Below are 24,997 nucleotides of genomic sequence, written 5' to 3'. Positions count from 1 at the left end.
GATACTATTTATTTTATGACAATGGTTTATTATATGTATATTGATGACAACACCATCGCCAGTTGCCTCCACCAGCATCAGTCTAAAAGAACAATGGGTTTTAAACATAAATCATTCAAACCCATTAACGACCATACCTTTCAATCATTAATCTCGTTTATTGCCTCTTTGGTAATAAAAGTCTGATATATGACTAATATAAAGATCGGAAACCCTATATTGTAGCCTATCAAATACGTTACATTATTATTGTAAATAACTTTCTTTTAGGTTTTACGGAGTAGCTTCGTTAAATAATAAAAAAAATTAATTGAATAAAAAATCGAATTTATCTACTTCCTGAACATTCCTATTCCCACCGAGGGGCGCGCACTCATTAATTTGACTGCGTGGTAATGAAAATACCGTTCAAATATTTACTCTAAAGGGCCACCCACATTAGATCCGTTTGCGTTGCGTTGACGTAAATTTGACAGTTAGACAATAGATTTAGCTGTCACTTTGCCGCAACGCGTCCGATCCGGATCTAATGTGCGTGGGCCTTAAGACAAGTAGGTCCCGAAAAAATGTGCTCAACTTTTTGGCTCAGCTTCAACATACATAGGAAAATCCACTTAGGGGCCATTCAATAATTACGTAAGCATGATTTCCAATATTTCAGACCCCCCCTCCCCCCCTTGTAAGACATAGTAAGATTTTTCAATACCACCCCTCCCCCTCTGTAAGATCTTACCAACTTTTTTTTTTCTTAAATCGGTATTTCGAAAGAATCGGCTTTTTGGTGATCAAAACAACACTTTTTTTTATTCAAACAACCATTTAAAAGGCAAAAAGAACTTCACCGATCAGTTGAAGCAGCCTGATTTAAAATAAACGTACAGTATAAGGTAAATGAGATATGTTAAAATGTATGTGTTGTTACTTACTTTACTGAAAAATAACGCATAACTGCTGCGTTTTCTCAGTTTCATTGCTTCAAATTTTTGAATTTTGATACTGACTGCATTTTGCAAGTCGTCAAACGATTTATTGGCTTCTTTGATTTCTCGCCAAACATCATTCGCTTTTTGTTGTGCAACAGCTGCTGAAAATTCCGAATGAGCTTCCTTAAAAGCCCGCTGCAGCTTGATGTGTAGGTCCCCTCGTTTAGACATACCGTTTAAAAAACGATAACAAGACAAAAACGTTTTAAAAATTACGGAAATTACAAAACTGTGTACTTAAATCGATCAATTTCTATCACACCAAAACAACTTGCAACTCTCGACGTAACCAACAAAACAATCGCCATATTGTTATGATATCAGTCAGTTTCGAGCAAGGTTTTAGAAAATCAAATACCAGGTAAAAAACGATTTATAATAGTAATAGTCCTTGACGTTTTGGTATTCATTATTGAAGTATTGTTTAGAGCATTGGTAAACTGGAAGAGTGGATGACATTATTAATAAACGATCCATTAACGGGAAGATTATCGCCGGGTCCGTAGAAATCGACCTTGACGCGCATTTTATTTTTTCTAAAATTCTTTCAAAAAAATATCAAAAATTCAAAAGCATCCGTTTTTTTTTTCGTAGATTTCAAAGAAAATTTACGCCTAAAACATTTTTTTATCTCATTATTTAAAAAAGTTTGATATAAAACAAATTAAAAAAATCTGATTTTTCGATATTTTATATCCAACTTTTTTAGATACAGAAAAAATTTGTAATACGTCAATTTCCTTTGAATTGTGCGGAGAAAAACTGATGTTTTTACAGATTTTTGGTATCTTTTTCCAATATTTTTAGAAAAATATAAACGTGAATTTTTCGGCGGTGGCGGTAAGTTTATTTCCGCTTAAGCTGATGGCGAAAGTTAGGATATTCAAATTTTACATAGGTATCTTCGATGTCTCTTTAAATATTGCTTCTTGCGGTGAGAAAATAAATTTTTTGTTTTTTTTTTACGTAGACTACGTCTTACGGGAAGGTACTGGGGGTAAATCGAAAATCTAAAATTGCGACCGTCACGAAAAGGTGTTATTTTTTGAACGCTATAAGCTTTGTCATTTTTAGATGAAATTAAAATCCGAACACACCAATCGATAGGAAATACCTTTCGTAAGCTGTTCCAAAAATCTTTTTTTTTTCAATTTTTCATAAAAATCTGTTTTAAAAATGGACAAATAAAAAGTGATAATTTTATCACTGTTTTCATGAAATAATCGTTCTCCCCAAACCCAGTCCTCATAATCAAGTACAATTTGGTTGAACATCGTGCTGCTTGAATCAGAAAAGTTATAAAACAGCGCTGCTAATGTGCCTCAACTCATTTTCGTTTCGGACGGCGGGTAGGCAGGTAGCAGCAGTAGGAAGGCGGTTCCTGTCAAGCTCGCAGAGTTCGAGTTTTGCACCTCGAACTGTGCGCGTCATTCCCGTCGAGATCATTGGCTGCTGGCAGTGACATCGCCTCGATGGTGCAAGCGCTCCTTGCCTGAATGATAACTACAAATCTCGATTACTTTTCGGAAGGACATATAAGCTTTTGTAAACAACGCATTTTATCGTCGGATTGGCATAACTAATAGCTCGCCCCACATACTAACACCGCTAACAGTTTAGGAAAATGTTCCCTTATCTGATGGTAGTACTAGAATGCGTGGGCGAGCTACCAGTTGCGCCAAATCGACAATCAAATGCGTTTCTGATACCACAAACGAAGTGACAGACGACTAACTGGCGAAGAAATCAATTAAAATAATGTGGTTCGCTGTAATAGAATTTTCTTAGAAGCTTGTGCCATCATCCACCAGATGGGATAGTATTTTTGTTTTGGTTTTGCACAAAGTTGATTTTGTGTACAATGATTCTTTGACAGTGTGCAAAGAGTGTATCATTTTGTCATTTTTTTATGCATTTATGTTTTGAGTAGAGTGAAAGAGATAGAACCAAAACATTCTAGTACATTTGGTGAAAATGCTAGTTCAATCCAGTAGTAGTGTTGCCACGTGGTACAATCCAGTAGTAGTGGTGTTACCATGTGGTACACTGAAAAATTGCAATAGCAGGTTAGTCACCAAAGTTTTCGAGCCGCTCCGTCTGTCACTTCGTTTGTGCTGATACGTTCCTTCGAAAAAGTAATCGAGAAATACTTCTTGGGCTGTGTACCAATTGCCGAGTTAAATTTAACTCGTGGTTAAACATGACATTTCGTAAGTTATTTTCAATGTTCGAAAATGCCGGAAATTGATCAGTTTTCAAACAGAACTCAGCCACGGGTACCAAAATTTAACTTCTAGTCAGTCAGAAATAACCACGCTCGTATAGCAGGGTTATTCGATAACTCATCTGTCACTTTTAACCACGAGTTAAATTCAACTCACCCATTACGACACAGCCTTGGAAGTAAAATTAGTTGCCTCTTCATAAATTCAGGCTCTTTAGGTTGGACCTTCATGCGAAATTTCGGTATTGGTAGTCAATATTTCACGATCAGAACATTTAAGCTTGAAATCCCTCCATTTAATTCTCGGTACATCTTTAATCTATTGATGGAATTAAAAAAATCTTAATATGAATCCTGATGAATGTGGGCGTCTTAGTGGAATACCTGTATAATGAGATTATATCTTATCCCCAACCCGACTTGAGATACATTATATCTTAATATGGTTTTTTAAGATTTCGTGCGTTTTGTGAACGCACATTCATTATTTTGCATAAGAACACGGGTGTTTCTGTGGTGATAAAAAGGATAAATTATCAGACGGTACCTCTATTTATGTATGAATATATATTCGCATTTTTATGAGGTCCTGAATTTAACTAAGTAGGAAATCCAAAATATGTACATAGGACCGAAATCATAGGTTACTTCTACTGTATTTTAAATCAATATCTAGAAAAAATGCACGAGAATTTCACTACACAGCTTAACGTAGTCTACGTCAACCCTGCGGTCGTGTCTTGTACACAACCCCACCATTGTTGGTATTATTCTTTGGTATTTTTCCTCTTATGTCATGCTGGTCAATACCAAATTTTGGTACCAGATCAGAATTAGGTATTCATTAGTTATTTTCTCCTGCTCGGGTAATGGTGATTACTGTCAGAAGTACGGACCAGCAAATTGAACATTAAACGCAATTCTAGGAAATACTAGAATTTGTTATTTGGAAAGCTGCATTAACAATCTTTTTCTTACGTAAGATTTGTATGAACCCCCCCTCCCCCCATCATAAGAGATCGTAAGAAATTTGAAGACCCCCCCTCCCCCCCTATATGCTTACGTAATTATTGAATGGTCCCTTAACCCCTTATTTTATCTGTCAAACTTTCATAGCGAATCAAAACAAACATTGCGTAGTACTAGAATTTTGACTAAAATGGGCTACGTTAATTGAATTGCTTGGGACCAATAGGCTTGTCAAGTAGTGTGCCAATTTAAAACCGTTAGTTTCCACCGGTTGCCCCTACCTTCATGGTGCTGTGCTTGTATGAGGCTCGGCTCTCTGCTGAACACACGATGATGGATTAGCGGTGTAAATGTGGCCACGCATCGATAATGCGCAAATTGGTTTGCGAATTGCCAATTAACCGATGGAAGCCCCTTGTGCCGGTAGTAACGTGCAAGCATGGAAAATCATTTACAACCATTTCGTGCATTCATTTACATTTGCCTCTATCTTTTTTCAACAAAAAAATTCCGTAAAATGATATACTAAGTTTTTGTAGGTTCCATGATAAGCTACAACTTTTGTCAATATTTTAAATCTGTATCTCTTATGGGTGATGGACCAGAGTAAACAGAACCCACCATTGTTTTTCAATGAATGTCAATTACATAAAGTTCTGCTTACACTAGTTCGTCACACATAAGCGATAAGTTGTAGTTAATCATAAAACCTACAAAAGCTTAATATATAATTTTACGGAATTCAGGTAATGAAAAAAATTAGAGACAAATGAATGTAAATGAATACCCGAAATGAATGTAAATGTAAGGGGCCACCTACCTTAAAATGTATGTATAGGCTCCATTGATGCACCATCAATGTAGAGTGCACTAGTCGATTTTGAGAGGATTTTTTTTTTTCCTTTGGTTTGTTTTTTCCGTCGATCTTGTTTTCCGTGCTGAGCACCAATGCTACCGACGTGCCAGGAAGGCAGCTCCCACACCTGGACCCTACCTATCGACCCATCAACTCATGAACCGGGGACCAACGGCTTGGCGTGATCAGAGATGTTATGCCTCAGAACATCCCAACGGAAATTGGCAAGATTTTGAATGAAAAATGCTGTTATTTGCGTTGGGGAAAATACGTTTCTTCTCGAACTCGCGTGGCACACTCTACGTTGGTGGTGCATTAAAAAGGCGTATAGCAGTTTAGTCGTTTGTGCTTATCACTCTTTTGAGAGTTTTCCTATTAACCGCCAGAGGCTGAAACGATCGCTTAGTTTCTTTTGGATTCGCCTATTGGCGATTTAACCACAAACGAAGTGACAGACGGAGCGGCTCGAAAACTTTGGTGACTAACCTGCTATTTAAATTTTTCAGTGTACCACATGGCAACACCACTACTACTGGATTGTACTAGCATTTTAACCAAATGTATTAGAATGTTTTGGTTCTATCTCTTTCACTCTACTCAAAACTGAAATGCATAAAAAAATTACAAAATGATACGCACTCTTTGCACACTGTCAAAGAATCATTGTACACAAAATCAATTTTGTACAAATCAAAACAAAAAAACTAACCCATCTGGTGGATGATGGCACAAGCTTCCAAGAAAATTCTATTACAGTGAACCACATTATTTTAATGGATTTCTTCGCCAGTTAGTCGTCTGTCACTTCGTTTGTGATTTAACGATAGCGCTCGTGGCGAATATGAGAAATAGAAAAATGATGATGGTCTCAAAATTTTGCACGTTGAGGTATAGGCCTTTTTAATAAAAACTAAGTGATCGATTCAACCTCTGGTGATGAATAGGAGAACGTCAAAAAGAGTGTTGTGAGCAGAAATTTTTGCCGTGAGACATAGGAAGTGGAACACTTTTTCACTTTTCCTGATAAATTGTATCATCTGAGATGCTTCAAAACTTAATCTACAGTTGAAAAAGTTAATTCAGTATCGTTTTTGCAAAGAACCTGCTGGTGTTGAGGAATATTTTTGTTGAGAAAAATTGAAAATTAGAAAAGTGCCTTAGTGGTTATAATCTTCCGGATTTTTTGTGTGTGAATAGTTAAGGTACAAATCAGTTCATATCTGTGGAAAATCGTACAATAAGACAATAGCTAATGGAAATTGGCAAGATTTTCAATGAAAAATGCTTTAATTTGCGTTGTGAAAAATAGTTATTCTGATGTAAACAAACGGTTTGGTTGATGTTTCTTCTCGAACTCGCGTGGCGCACTCTACGTTGGTGGTGCATTAAAAAGGCGTATAGATAGTGGCATTTCCTTCTTTACCGGGAACTCGGGTTGATCCCGGCCCTCTATTTCGGTACGAAAAAGTTTCCGGCCAATAAGACTACTACGAATCGATTCAGCAGAGTTTTTCCTTTGAGAATATAACATGGTGACTGGAACCATTTTATTCAATTTAGTCGCGGTTTTGTAAATTTTTGCTCAGTGTGCACCGTGCGGTTAAGCACGCTTAACCTAGCTTCTTTTCGTGTGCATTGCGCTAAGTGGGGGTTCGCGAGCCCCAGGTTGAGAATCGATGAAGTAGAGAGAATGTTTCTTCCGAGGTTTCTTCTACCAGCTGGTGCGGTTATTTTCCAGGACTGAGCTTTTATTCACGAGAAATCGGTGATTGAATTTATTGTTTACAAAAACAGTTTTGCCCTAATAATATATATCATCGATATACCATAATTTTTTACAAGTAGGTGGATTAAAATACTTTTCAGCATGATTTTTCGAGAATTTAAATTAAACGCACGTTTTATAAAATCTCTGGTTATTTATTATTTCTTACGTTTAACCAATCTTTCATAACATATGACTTTATGACTGTTTGCCGGATTGAAAAAAGCCATTTGGTCTTAACAAAACAATTTTTATAAACTTTTTGATTCTTTAAATATATTCTAATTTCGATTGCATACATTTTATATTAAAATTATTCTCTTCGGTCCCTCAGTTGTGCTTGTGCCATTGTGATGTACTGCCGCACTAGTCTCGAAATTTCATGTGCCTGCTCCGTTTGAACTCGGATGACCCGTTGTTGCAGAAGATTTCCTACTTTCATGTCCAGGAACAGAGCTCCATCCTCCGATCGAACCTAAAGGATAAATGAAGGAAGTGAATTTAACTTTACTTGAACCAATGAAGAAATTTAGGTTGGTAATTTTTCTGCAACTCCTATATTTTACGGTTGTTGTACAAAAAGTGAAAAGATAAATATTAGAATGACCAAAAATTAACATGGACGACAGGTAGAAAAGATAAAATATTAATCTTTTTAGTTATTTGTTTGACTACTTGTTTATCTAGGTATTGGCAAATCAAAGTTAGCCCCCGTGGAGAATAGAGAACTATGAAAGTGATGATGATTTCAAAATTTAGTACGGTGAGATATAAGGTTATAATCTTAAAATGGTTTTTTATCTGGTTTCTGCTACGATGGTAGAAAAGTTGAAATCTTTAAACAACAAAAAATCAGATTAGACATTTTATTTATATTATACATATCAAGTAACCCTTGAGTTTTGTACCAACGCAGCAAAACCCAGATTTTTTTAAATAATTTGTTCGCAGAATTTATTTTTTTTTTTTCAAAATGCTCGTTCTTAGCAATGTTACAATGTTTTCATAAATCTGAACTTTTATTGAAGGGGAATTTTTTGACGTAGGACTACGTCTTTGATTTCTATATGGGGGTACACTTTGTGAAAACCGAAAATGGAATATGTAACAAATTAAGAAAGATTTTGAACGTTAATAACTCAGCTGCCCCTGGTCCAATTTCAATAATTTTATCACCAATCGATCAGAAATATGGCAACGCATCGATAACAAAGCTTCCGAATGTTGATTTTCAACAAGAAACTATTGAAAAACTGGTAAATGCCCAGCATTGTCCAAAAGCGTCGAATTAACTAACAAATCCACCAATTACCTACATGTATATGCTGCTTCCCCAGCACAGTGGTCAGAGAGTAGTAAATAGACGAAACAAGTCGAAGTGGCATTCGCCTCCGATCCTCGGGCGCGTGCGAATAGGGAGGATGGAATTGCGTAATATTTTGCACACTCATCGCCATATTTAGAACCAAACGCAAATTCTTCGAGATAACCACCATCCGTCGTCTGGCTCGCCGTGGCGGTGTCTGACGTATTTCCGGTCTGATTTACGAGGTGTGCTGAAGGTGTTCCTTAAAAATGAGATCCGTGATGCTGTCACCTACACTAAACACGCCAAGCGTAAGCGGCCATAGATGTCATCTACATTTTGAAGACGCACTCTGTTTGGTTTCGGAGGTTAAGTTATCATCAACTTTGGCAGCAAAACGGCTCTTTTCAGGGCCATCAAGCTTATTACAGTAAAGAGTAGGAATAGAATTCATCTGCCTGTTTGTCCATATTCAGAACCAACGACCACACAAAATGCTCATGTAATCAAACTGGACGCAGTGGTACAAATTATTTTGATCAACCTTGATTAACTTTGAATCGCCACGGCCGGATATTTTCGATGGAAGAAGCAACAATCTAGCATCTAATTCGACGAAGACGGCAGGAAACATTTGTAAAGGCGAGTTATTTACGAAAGAGAGTGTCGATGAAGAGAATCGATCAATGTAGATAGGACCTATTGAAAAGTGACGCGAGATTTGTTTTCCGTACTGAGCTCCAGTGCTACCGACGCCAGGGACCCTACCAATCGACCCATCAACTCAACCGGGGACCAACGGCTTTACTTCCCGAAGGAAGGCGTGATCAGAGATGTTATGCCTTAAAACTGCTGGGGTGAGAGGTAATAACCCTAACCACCGGCGCCGATATCTTTCAAGGTGATATCACGGCGAATGAGAACGACCCAAATTTGAGTTTAGTTATCTCAGATATAAGAAATAAAGTGCAGGAATTCAGCGATGAGTAAATTTGCCTCATGTTTTCCCAGGTTTTTTAACGATTTTCCATGGAAAAAATCCCGAATTTGAGAAAAGTAAAGATTGGATTCACTCAGTCTATTGGTACTACTCCGAGACTGAATAAAGTTTTCGTCAATTTCCTCATTTTCTGGCAGATTTTTTATGAAACCATGAGACAAATTTACTCATCGCTGAGTTCCTGCACTTTTGGTAATTATGAGTGAACTAAACTCAAATTTAGGTCGTTCTCATTCGCCGTGTATGCAAAAGGAAAAAAGCCAGTGATAGCAAACTACTCATAATGGGAGGAGTCTTTGTAGCTTTTATACCACTTGGTTGCACATCATTCTGCTTTAACCTGAAAAGATATAAAAGAGCGCTGCTGTGTGGAATTAGCTCATTTTCGCTTCGGACGGCGTGGTGAACAGCAATGCGCCAAGCGTCATCGCAAAGTTCTTCGAGATAACCGCCATCGGTCGTCTGGATCGCCGTGGTGGTGTCAAACGTATCTCCGATCTGATCTACGAGGTGTACTGAAGGTGTTCCTGGAAAATGAGGTCCGTGATGCTGTCACCTACACTAAACATGCCAAGCGTAAGTGGCCATGGATCTCTTCAATAAAACGGCCCTTTTCAGGGCCATCAAGCTTACATCAGTAAAGAGTTGGAATAGAATTTATCTGAGCTTGTTTGTCCAGAATCACAACCCCCAACGACTACACAAAATGCTCTCCAGAGTTGTAATCTTGTAACCAAATTTGGAATCAGGGGTGCAGTGCAAGTGATTTTGATTGATTCTCTTAATCTTAAATTTCTATTTGAAAAAGATTACTACAAATTTGGTACGCCTACAATTCAAAAACGGAAAGAGTTGAGATAATAGATAATTGATCAATTAAAAGAACGAAATGCTCTTCACATTTGTTCAGTCCACTAGCGGTCCTACGTTAAGCTTCCGTTCGTGCCCCTAGGCACAGACCCTTCTACTTTTTTTTCCTCTGTTTGGGACCTAACACTACTGCGACCAGTAAATTGATCTATTATAGTTTATCCCGTGTCCTTAGTTTAGTGCATGTCGTATTACTCCATCACTATTGAGAAATGATGAAGTATTCGATTTTTTTACAGTTGCCACTCTTGCATTTATCGCAAGGATCCGACTCTAATTGAAAGGTCCCGCTATTTATACCCTTCGGAGCGTTGAAACACCCTTCAAAGGCGCGCCCCTTTGTCAGTCAAAATTGGATTCCTTAGCAACAAAATTAAGGTATGACACCGATAATGACTATGCATCAGAACCCTAGTCTTAACCAATTCAAACTACACTGAAACAAGGACCATAGTTAGGAATACTATTTTGCAGAAAACACTTATTTTCAATATAACCACGCTTATTGCTGTTGAATCTACTATGAATTCAGTATAGTTGAATATGAATGTTAACAAATTTACTATGATTCTGGCAATACTACTATGCTTGCTTAAAATGCATAGTAATTTTGATAGAAATAATAGTAAAATTAAATGAAATTGTTTTCTGCAAAAATCTATTGGTGAGGGTATTTAATCTTAACCATCAATATAGTATTTTTGCCAATGGATTTTGTTTCAGTGTAGGGAACAACGAATAGAAGATTAGGAATCGCATAAATAGATGAAGGCAATTAACTCATTTTTTTCCTTGTTTCAAGATCATCTTCGGTAGACAAAGCCGAGTCTTGTCACTATCAAAAAGGCATAAAAAGTAACAAGGACTAAGATGTGTTCCTTGGATTACTGAAAAATCCTGTTTCCCTAGTTTGAAGTAGTCAGGACTAGGAATCGGTGGTAGATCTTACATCCCGTAACGTACCACGAAAAGGTGATCTACCCACGTTACGGGGCATTAAAGGGGGATAAGCGCCCATTACACATATCAATATATTGACAATAAATTGACATACTGACAATATTATTGAAAAGGTGATATTGAAGACGACGATTGATGACAAGTATTGTCGAAAAACTGATTTCAATTTCACTTTGTCAATACTCAGAATGTATTGACAAAAATCCGTCAATTTCGCCATCAATATCATCGATATACAAATATTGTCAACATTAATGGCAATACGTTAGAAGTCTTTTTTACCTTAATGTATTGAAGTCAATATTACTTGTCTCAATTTCCCCACACAAGAAACATGAATCAGCCAAAGAAAGTGTGTTTAGAGTTCATGTTTGCATTCGGGTCCATACAGAAACGATTGCTGAGCCTGTATGTATTGAAAATACTAGCTACACTCGAGCTACACACTGAATTCGGTAAATTTTCCCGGGTTTTTGAACAGCTGAAAAAAATTGGAAAAATTTCAAATGACCGTTACTCGAAGGAAATCAATAAAATCGACAAATTGGTTTTTTATCGTTCAAAAGGGGTTAACTTGGTCCGACCATTTTCGGTATAAATTTCCAATTTTTTTTTAATTTTTCACTGATTTTTAAACTTTTACCGAACAGTTCCGTAGTTCAAAAATTACCAAACAGCGGAGTCCTGGTTTAGTGGATATACAACCATAGAAACCAACTTTCACCCAACATTTTCTTATACTTACTCATTTCAAATTAATTTCAATTTTGTTTTTCAAATACCAAATTGGTATACCAAATGTTGTAACTTTTTGACAGGACACAGAAAATACACAGGACATGTACTTCCAAATTGATCGAATTTAATCAAATCGATTGTCGAGTGCGCGGAATTACTACACGTCTGGAATACCCCACGTTAACGGTACGCAGTTTCCCAAATAGAAACTACCATGCTGATGTTTTGGTAAACATTAATAAATGAAAATCATGCGTATAATAATTAATTTACGTTACATGTAGGTATGTGAAACGCTGATAGTATTTATTTTATTTTAAAGTAAAAAAATAACATGATTATGCTTGTGATTTTGTAGAAAATGTACATCCATATAAACGAAGCCTGGGTGATTGGTAACTGTAAAAAGATACATTTTTTATTCAGTTTGAAATCGATTGCATATCACACACGAAAATTTAAACAAATGGCAACACTGCATGCACGAAGGTGCTTTGTGAGTTAGTCGATCTAAATGACGTACGTTCTCCCTCCTCTCGGGTAGGGGAAGAATATTGACAAAGTGAAATGAAAATCAGTTGTTCAACAATACTCGTCATCAATCCATCGTCATCAATATTACCTCTTCAATAATATTGTCAGTATGTCAACTGTCAATATTTACTGTCAATATATTGAACCGTGTAACGAGCGCTTTAGCATATTGTCATTAATGTTGTCAATATTTATGTATTGATAATATTGTAAGGAAAATTGACAATACGATGTTTGTCAATATATTGACATGTGTAATGGGCGCTATAGTGCATCTATATTTTGAAGTAAGTTACGCAACGCTAGACCTCTCCCCGCTTTTGAGAGATGCAAATATGTATTTTTTTCGTTTTTTCTACAAGTATGACCAAATGCTATTTGTTGTCTAGCGAATTGGTTATCGGTGCTTTGAATAGTATCAGATAGATGATATATTGGAAGTAGGAGTGAATTAAAATGTTTCTACAATTTCTGGCAACGTTATTATCAATTCCGGGAGTTATGGAACCCGGATCTGGGAATCGTACATGACGTAACATCGGTTCCGGGGTTCTGGAATTCAGTTCCGTGAATTCCAAGATAGGGTTTATTACGTTCAAAGTATTATGGGACATGTCAAATCAAAAGCATGTCAAGTGATCAAATTGGCAACAAAATAGGTTTACATTAAATTATATGCTATCAAAATTATGAACAATAAAAAACAATCAAATTAGTTGTAATTGTTCGAGATTTTTCTTATGGTTCCGGTAATTAACCACTCCGCTTTTCTATTGTAAAAGTCTCATTAACAATAGATTCTATTATACATAACGAATAATTCTAATTTTTATTGTATTGACAATAGATTTTATTGCGTTGTAGCAACAGATTCTATTGTTTTTGAATGGTAAATTTTTATTCGGTTACTCACTGATTTTTTATATGTCCACCCGCCTAAATTTCATGCGCCTCTTTTAAGGAGCACCCACAATTGTCATAATGAAATCACAGACAAACAGACGTAACTCTTCATTGTGTATCTTCGTTAACGCATTTAACGGTTGATTTGAATATTATCAGTTCCGCGAACTACTCGCCGCAGCGCTGGCATTGGATCACTTTGACGTTTCTATACATTCTATAGAACTTTTATGCAATATTGCTTGAGAGTTAGCGAGCAAGCTTGTTTTCCGCGAGAAGCCTGAAAGATGTTGCTACTGAGGTCCTATGTTTTGAGATACTATGTTTTCAAGAAAAACTTTTTCAAAGAGTTACGTCTGTTTGTCTGTGATGAAATGTACACGGTAAGATGTCTTTGATCCGACTCTAATTGAAAGGTCTCATTTATAGCCTTCGGAGTGTTGAAACACCTTCCAAATACGCGCCCCTTTGTCAGCCAAAATAGATTCCTTAGCAATAAAATTAAGGAATGACACCGATAATGACCATGCATCAGTGTTAACCACTTCAAACTAGGGAACAACGAAAAGAAGATGAGGAATCACATAGATGAAGACTAACTAATTTTTTCGTTGTTTCAAGATCATCCTAGGTTCAAGCAACCCGAGGACTTATCACTATTAACAAGGCACGAAAAGTAACAAGGACTAAGATGTGTTCCTTTGATAACTGAAAAATCATATTCCCCTGATTGTGAGTATTTTTTTTCCTTGATTTTTTTCCGTCAATCTTGTTTTCCGTGCTGAACACCAATGCTACTGACTCCAGGAAGGCAGCTCCCACACCTGGACCCAACCTATCGACCCATCAACTCATGAACCGGTGACCAACGGCTTTACTTCCCGAAGGAAGGCGTGATCAGAGATGTTATGCCTCAGAACATCCAGACGATCCTCTGATTAAAACTAGAAATCCGCAGAAGAAGAGATGAGCGGAGTGAATGTTTTGAGCCAAATTAACTGTCAAAATCTGTGCCAATGGAATTTTTTTTTATAGGATTTCTTATTCTTACTAGATTATATTTGCGAGTATTCTAGTCAAATAGAAATTCAATCACCTTTATTTTTTGTTTGCTTCTAAAATTCAACTAGTTTTAAGAATCAAAAATAACATTCGAACTCTATTGATTAAATGATCATTGATGGTTATTATGTATATTTTTTTTTTACTTTATTGGAGAGACTTTCAACCTTGGGCTGGTTCGTTTGTTTGTTGGTTTATTAATGGCACCAAGAAATGTGTGTACATCGAACCGAAAAGAAAAGTTATGTGAAATGCTAGCTTCCAGCAAGGGCTGCAAGATAATTTACATATAAAACCCTGCTGCCGAATTGTATTTTGTTTTCACCGTTCTTCTCTCGCTCTGAGTATTTCTAATTTAAAGTAGGGTATGGGTAAAACTTGTCCGCAATAAGCTTGCAATAAAACTTAAAAATATATTAATTTATCACATATTGGCTTTTGAGCACTACAGTGAATCAAAACGCTACGATGTTTTATGTCTGACGTTATGTCTTTGAACATGACCATGTTCAGGGTATATAAAGTTGTACCGTCTGTCAGTGCTAAAATCTTAGGGTCTAAAGAAAATCCCAATCCTGACGATGATAGCACTTTTTCTTAAGACGAAAAAAAAAATTACTAATTGTTTTAGATATTCAAATTTTCTCGGAAGTCCAGACTGCAGACACCAACTTTCATCAAATCAAATTAAAAATACCTACTAGCGCGTGTGTGGCTAAACATTTCAAGTTGAAAGTTTACTTACATTAAGTCGAATATAAAAGCAAATATATTCATGAAATAATTCTTCCCTGTCTTCTTCTTCTTATTATTAATAATATGATTTAGCTTTATTTGCACGCTAAGATCAGTGTACAAAGAATGCGCTAAGTGATTACCCAGATTGAGCGGTGAAACCAAAATATGGATAATTTTTGTAACCCAAATGTGGGTAAATATGTTTCATATATGAGTTAGTTTTATGCAAATTTGACTTATATTTACCCATATTTGGGTTAAACAATTTATGCATATTTTAGTTTGTCCGCTTTACGTCCAATCTGGGTAAAAATCTGATCTTAACGTGTACGACATTTCAGCATTAGGCTGCCCTAATAAAATTTGTATGGTTATTTTGCTTAACGTTTGCGTGTTCAGGGTATCATCCAAACGATCTGTGGAATAGTTTTATGATTTGGGCTATCGTTCGGGTATGGTATTTTTTATTAGGGTGGCTCATCTCGGTACACTTACCTTTCTAGTAGAAATCACTTCATTGAATGGCCAGTGCTGCATCGTCTCATGCGTGTTGGGATCCAAAAATAGCACTCCGCGTCTGTTTAGTGCAAGTATCAGCTCCCTCCACATTGGGCTTACTTCTTCAGCAGGTGTTTCCTCAGACCAAACGCGCTTCACGGCAAAGAAACTGCTTCCGAACAATGGCCATGAAGACAATACGTTCAGGAATTGAGCTTTCACTTGTATGGGACTTAGACCGGCTATGGATGGCCAAGCAGACTGTACTAAAGCAACCCATTGGGCTGGACGAAGTTCTCGTAGCGAAAGAGCTGGTTTTGGCAACAGAAATTTAATTTCCTTCATTGCCGGTAAATGATTCAGGTCTGCTGCTCTGTGAAGTATCGCAGCGATTCTAGCCATATCGCGAACATAATCAGGAGTGGGAGCTCCGCCGTTTGGTAATTCCAAAAGTAGTCCTTCCAGGTAATCTGGTGCCACCTGATTGAATAGTACTTCTATGTATAGAGGGGTTGGGGCAGGGTCTCGTTTTAGGGGGAAATGCCACACTGAGCGACAGAAAATCAGATAGAATGGTTGACCTGATTTTAGCAACTCGGTTGTTACATCTAGTATATACTCGTCTGCAGCAAGAGGCATCGTGAACGCATCTCCTTGAACAATGCAGTACAATGAAAACTCTTGTTGCTCTGCTGGTATCTCTATTCCCAAAAGTGAGCATAGCTCCGTAATTACATCTCCAACTACTGTCGAGCATCGTGTGTTTACGATGCGCTCTGCTCCACCTGGTAACCGATAAATTTGTCTTCTCGCAGATCTGAAACAAATCAATCAAATTTAAAAGATATTCTAACTGGATAATGTATTAAAAATATGTATATACACTAGGGTGGGTCAAGTTTGTATGGTACATTACAGTCCTCTGTTTGCCACTGGCATTGCAAGTTATATTAAGGTGTCCCACAACTTTCCCATTCGTTATTTTTGTTTGTTTTACAAACTTTAAAATTCGCCAGCAATTCCAGATTGTAGCCAAATACGATCAGATTTGCCACAGTTGTTAGAGACCTCAATAAAAATTGAACGATTAGTTTTTTTTTCGCTTTTTCGGAACAGATTTTTTTCATTTTAATGAGGGAAACCACTCTTATAAGCAGGGATGGGTCACTCTTTTGGAACTTTTTCATTACTTTTTGATATATGATGCTAACGTTAAATCCAATTGAATTTTTAATTAACCCTTCTTAAAATAGATAGGCTAGTGCTATTAATCTCCCTATCAAAATATCCGCACCGCAGAGTCACACTTTGTGTTTTCACTGAAGGTGCACTTGAGAGCGCTCTCGAGTGCACCTTCAGTGAAAACACAGAATGTGGTTCTTTGCATTTTGATAGGGAGATACATAGCATTGAGCTATCTATTTTACGATGAGTTAACTGAAAATTCAACTGGAATTTACGTTAGCATTCTATAATAAAACATAAATAGAAAAACCCCAAAAGAGCGATCCATCACTGAATAATCGCTCCATTCTTTAAAAGAAAGTTTTTTTTTATCTTTATTTGAGAAATTTTTAGGTCAAAGAAAGTTGCACTCTACACTGAAAAAAGTTTTCACATAGTTTCTATTTTTCCAATAGCAAAATTAATGATTTGTTTCTGAATATCACATAACATCATAAATTCTATGTAAATAATCATATACACCCAACCGGTGGATGTAAGATTCGCTTACAATTATGTGGGATTCATCATCAGAGGATGTAAGTGGAGACCGCATGAACCGAGGATGCGATATACCTAGCTGCGGTCCAATGCAAGAAAATTGGAGACCGAAAAATGTAGAGTGTATTAGTGAGGTAAATTTGTAATGTCGAAAAAAAAAATAGGAAAAAGGTTGCCGACTGGACTCGAACCACGAACGTTGCGATTATCAGACCTGTGCTTTCTCCACTGCTCTCTCCATGCTTTTGAATAAGGATAGCCTAAAAGCAAACAAGAAGCGTTCCTTTCCTCTCACACTCGACTTCGTATGCTTTTTCTGCTGGAGAGATTCGCGGCAAGGGTGTGCGTCGTTCTACCATGTTATACATAAAAATCAAGGCAAATGCTTGCTTGTGTAGGTGAAAGCACAGACAGAACACGAAATAAAAAAGGCAAAAAACCTGTACGAAATAAAAAAGGCATCGCCTGTAAGGTCAACTTCTAACATTCGCTGCGATGTTCATGAACAGAGGATGATAGGAAATGGAACTAACATTCATTGTAATAGATTTTTGGTTTGCGTGTAGGAAATTGTCTCAGCTACAACTTTGCGAAAGACCACATTGTAGTTGAACGTTAGTATAATTAGTTATTAATTAATTAGCCAGTTGGTTTTCCCATGACATGCTCCATTAATTGCTCAGCAGGCAACATTGGTGTACTTGCTAACTTTGCTTCTACATGTCCAAATGTTGAAATTTTTAATATGTTGTTAAAATGACAATGTTAGAGCAATCTAAGTGAACATCAATAATTTTCCATACTAATTCACCGAAATCTCAATTCAAACTTCAAATCACCGCCAGATGAAAGGTGCCATGGTCCAATAGAATGATATTGAATATTTTTGGAATCGGTCAACTGGTTCCGGAGATATGACTGGAACATGTTCCGGTGAACACGGGTAGCCTTTTTTTTACTTTATTATAGTGACTTTCAGCCTATGGCTGGTTCGTCAATTTGAATACGGGTCGTGAGTCTATAATCGAATTGAATCGTGTTTAACCCATCATATCACATTACAATTCAGAAAGAAGACTAATGTTGGTCATATTGAGCGTGTAGGATTGAATTGTACACATCCGGACATGTTCCGTGTACCACAAGGGAAGTGGGCAGTTTCTGGCTTAAACCAAAATACCGATACCTCAAATCACAAAACATGTGCAATTGTGGTTATATCAACTGCCCGTGATCACATTGGACACACATGTTCAGGCTACCCCAGGGGGAAGTGGCCAGTTTCTGACTTGGACCAAAATCTATCATGCCACACTTCAAATCACATGAGAATCCAAAAACAAATGGACTGTTGGTTTTATCAGATGCCCAGCATCTCAGTAGGCATCATACCCAAGTAACATTGCAAGTTTTATCGAGGTTTTAAAGCATGCTACAAGTCTAAATAATGGTCTCCAGAACCCTCATAAAACCAAAATTGTTGCTTGGGTATTTTGGGTTCCGTTTGGTGGGTGTTTCAGCGATACATATTTTGTTTAATTATTGATTGTTGAACATCCCCGCAGAGACAATCGTTCATACAAATTATTGAAATTAATTTGATGGATCTTAGACACTTGACCATCTCCCTCTTCTCATAGTGTTTATGTTTACGATGCGATGAGTGAATACCCCTAGTGCTTATCCTGAATTTATGTGTATACATACCGTCCAGCTGATACGGCTGTGACCTCTTCAACGCTTGGTACATTTTTCCTTCCACCACAGCGTGCCGTTTTCCTAAGGTTGGTAAGACAGACAGCGGCCGTTCCGTGACAAGCTCGTCGACGATCTGATGCTGCAGATGTTAGGTGTTCTATCAAGTACGGACGAAGTGCATCGGAGCAACCGAAATATGCTGCTAGGATACTCAGTAGTCGCCATGCGCGTTGGGCCGATTCAGGACACGTTGAACGATTAGCTGTAGTTTGTTTTATAAGCTGACAGTAGACTTCATCCCTCAAGGTCAAATGTTTGTGGCAGTGCTATGAAAGTAATATTTTGAAATAAATATTGTTATATTTATACAGTTTCATCATACCATCAGGACAGTGTAGACGCACTTGACTTCGGTTAGCTCGGGATCGGGAATAAGGTCCCCACAATATCGAAGGATACAATCGAAACATTCAATCGCTAACGGAGCTAAGTCAGGTGGCAGGCGCAAGAGAGGTAATCGAAGTGGATTACCCTGCCATTTTACCATTTCCGCAAGAGGATTGCGTGTACTTCCTCGGTTATCATTTTTTTTGAATTCCTCGCCGCTGAAAATAGTTTCATAATAAGTGAGACAAGGATTTTGAATGTGAGACTGTGTAAGGTATACACACTTAGAAATAACTAATTTTACACGTGACGGAATCCGTCTTTGACATAAAACTTCATGAGACATAAACAAACATGTCATGTAATATTAATTGCTCCGAGACTGAAAAGTTCGTTGCTCGATGAAAAGTACTTTTGAATGAGCTATAGTTCGCGTCTGTTTTGACTTAAATTTACTCGTATATGTCACTCTCAGAGCACCTAAATTTACATGATTTTTTTCTAAGTATGTAATATATATCGCGTTAACAGACCTGCTGATATATATAGATATAGATATAGATATATATTTATATATATATTTACACATATTTATGTGTATATATATATATATATATGGAATACCTCAGAATTCCACGGAACTCGTTGTAAGTTGCTGTAAATTTGCTTAAGTAAATGGGATTATTCTGAAGCTATCTGAGCTGAGATTTTTGCTCTGCCCTTTGAAAATCAGGCTTGGATTTTATAGAATATACCTAACAAAATCCACAAGTGAAGGTAGATTTTTTTTAGCATGAACCGAAAGCAAAACCGAATTGAAATTCAAGATAGTACGTATATTTATAGAAATGTGTTTTGCCTGCTCTGTAATCTTGTGTTTTTGTATCACTGTTTAAAAGTAAGGTTTGGAAATTATAGAATGAACCTAATTAAGATAAGTTTTCAAGTATGATAAAAATGATTAGAAACATTTTCATTACCAATGGTTTTTCCTGAGTTTTTCCTCCACCGTGAATATACTGTCGGGGAACATTTTTCAGATTGTGTTTTTAATGGATTGCTGAGCTAATTTTCTTATCATTTAATTACATAACGTTTTATCTACAATGTTTGGTTCATGAGTTATGAATTTTCAAAGTTCGTGATGTTCGGGAAGATCCAAAAACTTAATCTAAAAATATTTGGAAAAATTAATCACCAACCACCAACCAAAAATAAACAGAACACTAATTGCACATAATTGCAATCGAATCTTACACCCCCCGGTTGGGTGTATTATCAAGGAATGTAAAAGGGTTAGCTTGCAGAATATTCGAAGCTTTAGAAATATTTTCTCAGGAATGTCTATGAAAAATGAACTTTTTCACAAATCTCATCGATGTTTCTTCAAAATCACCGTTTTCTGAGTTCATATATCTATCGTTCATATATATATTTGGATTTATTCCAGATAATTTCACATGGTGTGAAGCAATGTGGATGAACTGAGCTAATCAGAAACCATGAACTAATTAAATATTCATATCAGTCGTTGATTTTTGTCTAGATTCGCTATACAAACATGGAAGGGACATTGCATCGAATGTCTCATACGGATATTTTGTGGGTAGGACATGTTCTAACCTATCCCACCCACGTCTTGTACCTCTAATGACCAATATTGGTTACCCTACATAACGAGAATTTATTTAAAGATGCACAAATTTATTATGTTGTCAAAATAATCCGTTATTTGCGATTTAAGTTTTAAGCATCTAGAAAAGTTCTTGAATACTTACTCGTTTCTAAAATGTTGCATTGCAAACTGAAGAAGAGAATGCTTGGTGAGTGATGTTTGAGTTGGCGATGATTCTTCGTGCTGCATTATGTGCCCACCTTGTGCGTAGTTATTTCCCATGGAACTCACTGAAACTTTGTAATGTCCATGATGGCCATAATTATTTTGATTGTTTGGTGACGAGGGAATATCCTGTTGCTGTGGTTGCAGTCCATTTTCGAGGTGCATATTATCGTAATCGATGGTCGATGACCGGTGGGATTTTTCAGCCGGTGAGAGCTGATTTGGTGAGCTGGGACTGTTGTTCGATATTTCGAGGCGCTCCAGAGGAACGTTGAGAGTGGCTGCAGCTGCACGTACTCCAGATGATATTGTAGGTCCCTTAGTTTGAGTCTGGAAATATTAAAAGTGGAAACAGATATATTAGACACGTTTCAATTCACCGTTTGTTGCTATGATTAATATATAATAAGGTTTTTTTTATAGACACTTTATGTATTTTTCGGGTAATTCGTATGTTCTCCGGGAACGAGATTGGAACTCGTGACCTTCAACGTAAGAGGCATGCAGCTATCCTCTATGCTGGGCCCGTCCCCTAGTTATATTTAATGAAGAATATGCTTAAAAGGGGTAAAATAAAATTTATAAATAAATATATAAACTTGCATGTAAAATCTTCTTTTTTTGACTTATTACGTCCCACGCTGGCTCTCTAATTAGTATTCCTTGAACACTTCCACAGTTATTAATAGCGAGCTTTCTAAGCCTGTACCATATTGTGTTACAAGTATGTGCATTATCTATGCCTATCAACATCAGTACCTCCCACGCCAAAGTCATGATTTCAAATCTCACTTCCTGACTATTAAAATATGCTATGCAAGGAATGGAATGGGAATCGAACACAACCGCCTCCAGCATGGTCTTGCTTTATAGATTCAGCACGCTTTTTATAAGCATCGTTCATGTAAATAGACTTAACCCAAGTAACCAAAAGTTCTGATAAAAGGCTATTTATGGCTTAAGCAACTTGGTTGAAGGTGGTCTATAGAATTCTAAGCAGCCTTATTTTTAAGTCGTTATAAAAACTTGAAAGTTCCGGCACCATAATTGAAGAGCATTCTAAGCAGCCTCTGGCGGAACTTGAACGGAACTTTTAGAAAATAAATTAAAAAAGGTTTTTGTCCTCTACACCAATTCTATATTTAGTTCGCACTTTTATGAAAGTTATTTCTAAAGACAGGTATTAATGTGTATTGATTTATCAGCATTAGTAGTAGGAATGGAACTGTTTGAATAATTAAATCCAGTCCTTCTGCGTGAAAGTCTCAGCACGAACCACTACGTCATCTGAAATATATTAAAGTGAGCTGTTGTCCCGCCTATAGTTGGAGTTTTCTGAGCCAGCTGACTGACTTGAATATGAAACACAGCACCTTGATGAATTTAAATTGGTGTTTGCCCGCATGGTATTCCATCACACTTGTGGCGCAGTGGTTAGCAATCGTAGATCACATGCCGAATGCATGGGTTCGAATCCAGGAAATAAGTTTTTGATTTTTTTTTGATAGAATGTTGCATAATTATAAGATATATGATTTGTTCGGGCCACTGATTATTTCATATTTACGTACATTAAATTTTGTTACAAAAAAAGATTTGTGTGGATTGCTTCATGTGCCGGCGCCGGTGGTGTAGAGGTAAGCGTGACTGCTTTCTAACACCCCAATGGGTCTGGGTTCAATCCCAGTCGAGGTCGGTGGGATTTTTCTGAGGCATAAAAATCTCTGGTCACGTCTTCCTTCGGAAGGGAAGTAAAGCCGTTGGTCCCGGCCCATGTGTGTTGAATGGGTGCGATATCCTACGCAGGTGTGGAAGCTAGACCGACGTTAAAGGAAAAGAAGAAGATTGCTTCATGTGGCTTGAAAGTTCTGTCGGAAATTTATTTGAACTTTATGGAACTTGACAGTTCTATCGGAACTTTATTTGAACTTTATGAAACTTGAAAGTTCTGTTGGAACTTTATTTGAACTTTATGGAACTTGAAAGTTCTGTCGGAACTTTATTTGAACTTTATGGAACTTGAAAGTTCTGTCGGAACTTTATTTGAACTTTATGGAACTTGAAAGTTCTGTCAGAACTTTATTCGAACTTTATGGAACTTGAATGTTCTGTCGGAACTTTATTTGAACTTTATGGAACTTGGAAGTGTTGAATGCGGAACTTTTGGTTACTTGGGAATTTCTTTACTAAGATAGTTCTTGAATATTTATCAGTGGAATAAACATCGGATTCACGAATAAAATATTAATTTCAGTGAACTGCGACTAAATTTACCTCACGAAGTTCTCGGTTCACTGCCCAGACCTGATACAGTGACCTAGAACCAACCGCCTTTTACAAAAAAAAGTATAAAACTAAATGGAATGCTCTTATAAATCAATAATAAAACTCAAATAAAGCTGTAAGGCATGGAGGGGGTTACATGGGGCCAAACCCATGTAATCAGTCACCAGTGCCTGAAATGCATTTATTTACTCTGATATACAGTTGGAGATCAATCAACCTTTCTGGCTGCATAAACTGGCGCTGGCGGCGCGCAATCCAGTGGTAAAGGGCAGCTCGGTGGCCTGGACGAGCTCGGTTACCCGCTACTGAAAAAAATAACATCGGAAGGCAAGACTACACTACTCCGCCTTCTCAACTCCATCCCAGACGACTGGAGTCCAGGCTTGGATAGTGAACAAGTCTCGTCACAGTTCACTAAAATTAATATTTTATTCATGAATCCAATGTTTATTCGATTGATAAATGTTCAATGTTGGTGTATTGTACCTAAGAAGTAAAGCGTCAGCTGATCCTGGGAGAAGTTTCGGATAGAGGTACATAGCAAAATAAAATCAAAGCTTGCTCTCATATCTTTTTGAGCTATTGGTTTGTTGTTCAATAAATTAAATCAATAACATAGTAAGAACTCATTCTGTTATCATAGTATAACTTAATATTTCTGTTATTTTTAAGTAGTTATTATAGTTTCAAAATATCATAATACACCGAACTCTTTAAACCGTTAAAAACGCGTAGAAAAAACCTAGGAAAAAAACAATGTAAAAACACCGTATAAAAAAGTAGAAGGGTCTGTACCTAGGGGCACGAACGGAAGCTTGACTTAGGACCGCTAGTGGACGGAATAAATGTGAAGAGCATTTAGTTCTTTTAATTGAGCAATTATCTATTATCTCAGCTCTTTCCGTTTTTAAATTGTAGGCGTACCAAATTTGTGGTAATATTTTTCAAAGAGAAAGTTGATTAAGAGAATCAATCAAAATCACTTGCAGCCCTGCTTCCAAGTTTGGTTACAAGATTACAACTCTAGAGAGCATTTTGTGCGGTCGTTGGGGGCTTTTGTGGTTCTGAATATGGACAAACAGGCACAGATAAATTCTATTCCAACTCTTTACTGATATAAGCTTGATGGCCCTGAATAGAGCCGTTTTATTGTACAGGACATCATGGCCACTTACGATTGGCGTTTTCAGTGTAGGTGACAGCACCACGGACCTCATTTTCCAGGAACACCTTCAGCACACCTCATAGATCAGACCGGAGATACGTTGACACCGCCACGGCGAGCCAGACGACGGATGGTGGTTATCTTGAAGAACTTTGCGATGACGCTTGGCACCTCCTTTACCAGACCTTTTCCTCCTTTGCCACGACCTTTTCCTCCTTTGCCACCTTCCTACTGCTGCTATTGCTGCTCACCGCTCCGAAGCGAAAATGAGCTAATGCCATACAGCAGGGCTCTTTTATATCTTTTCAGGTTAAAGCAGAATTATGTGCAACCAAGTGATATAAAAGCTACAAAGACTCCTCCCATTATGAGTAGTTTGCTATCAAGTAGCGACACTGGCTCTTTTCCTGCGTACACGGTGAATGAGAACGACCCAAATTTGAGTTTAGTTCACTCATAATCGCCAAAAGTGCAGGAACTCAGCAATGAG

At 37.2% G+C, this 24,997-nt stretch overlaps 1 protein-coding gene across 2 annotated transcripts in view; it reads right to left on the bottom strand.

Annotated features, from left to right (window-relative positions):
- Positions 1-6,931: 6,931 nt before the first annotated feature.
- The window catches only part of Myo10A (Myosin 10A), a 105,367-nt gene continuing 87,301 nt past the window's right edge, over positions 6,932-24,997 (bottom strand). For both annotated transcript variants that reach the window (XM_065226386.1, XM_065226389.1), the window contains 5 exons: positions 20,995-21,386; positions 19,212-19,434; positions 18,839-19,155; positions 15,404-16,223; positions 6,932-7,272 (listed from right to left, as the gene is read on the bottom strand). In XM_065226386.1, coding sequence (XP_065082458.1) covers positions 7,111-7,272; positions 15,404-16,223; positions 18,839-19,155; positions 19,212-19,434; positions 20,995-21,386 — 1,914 coding nt within the window. In that variant the 3' untranslated portion in view covers positions 6,932-7,110. The remainder of the gene's footprint in view (positions 7,273-15,403; positions 16,224-18,838; positions 19,156-19,211; positions 19,435-20,994; positions 21,387-24,997) is intronic.

This window comes from Ochlerotatus camptorhynchus, unplaced genomic scaffold (genome assembly GCF_037179485.1).
Source record: "Ochlerotatus camptorhynchus isolate MF236.1 unplaced genomic scaffold, CSIRO-AGI_Acam_v1.1 ptg000250l, whole genome shotgun sequence".
Lineage (NCBI taxonomy): Eukaryota > Metazoa > Arthropoda > Insecta > Diptera > Culicidae > Ochlerotatus > Ochlerotatus camptorhynchus.
The sequence above is the reverse complement of the archived record's forward strand: the minus strand, read 5'-3'. Positions and strand labels throughout refer to the sequence as shown.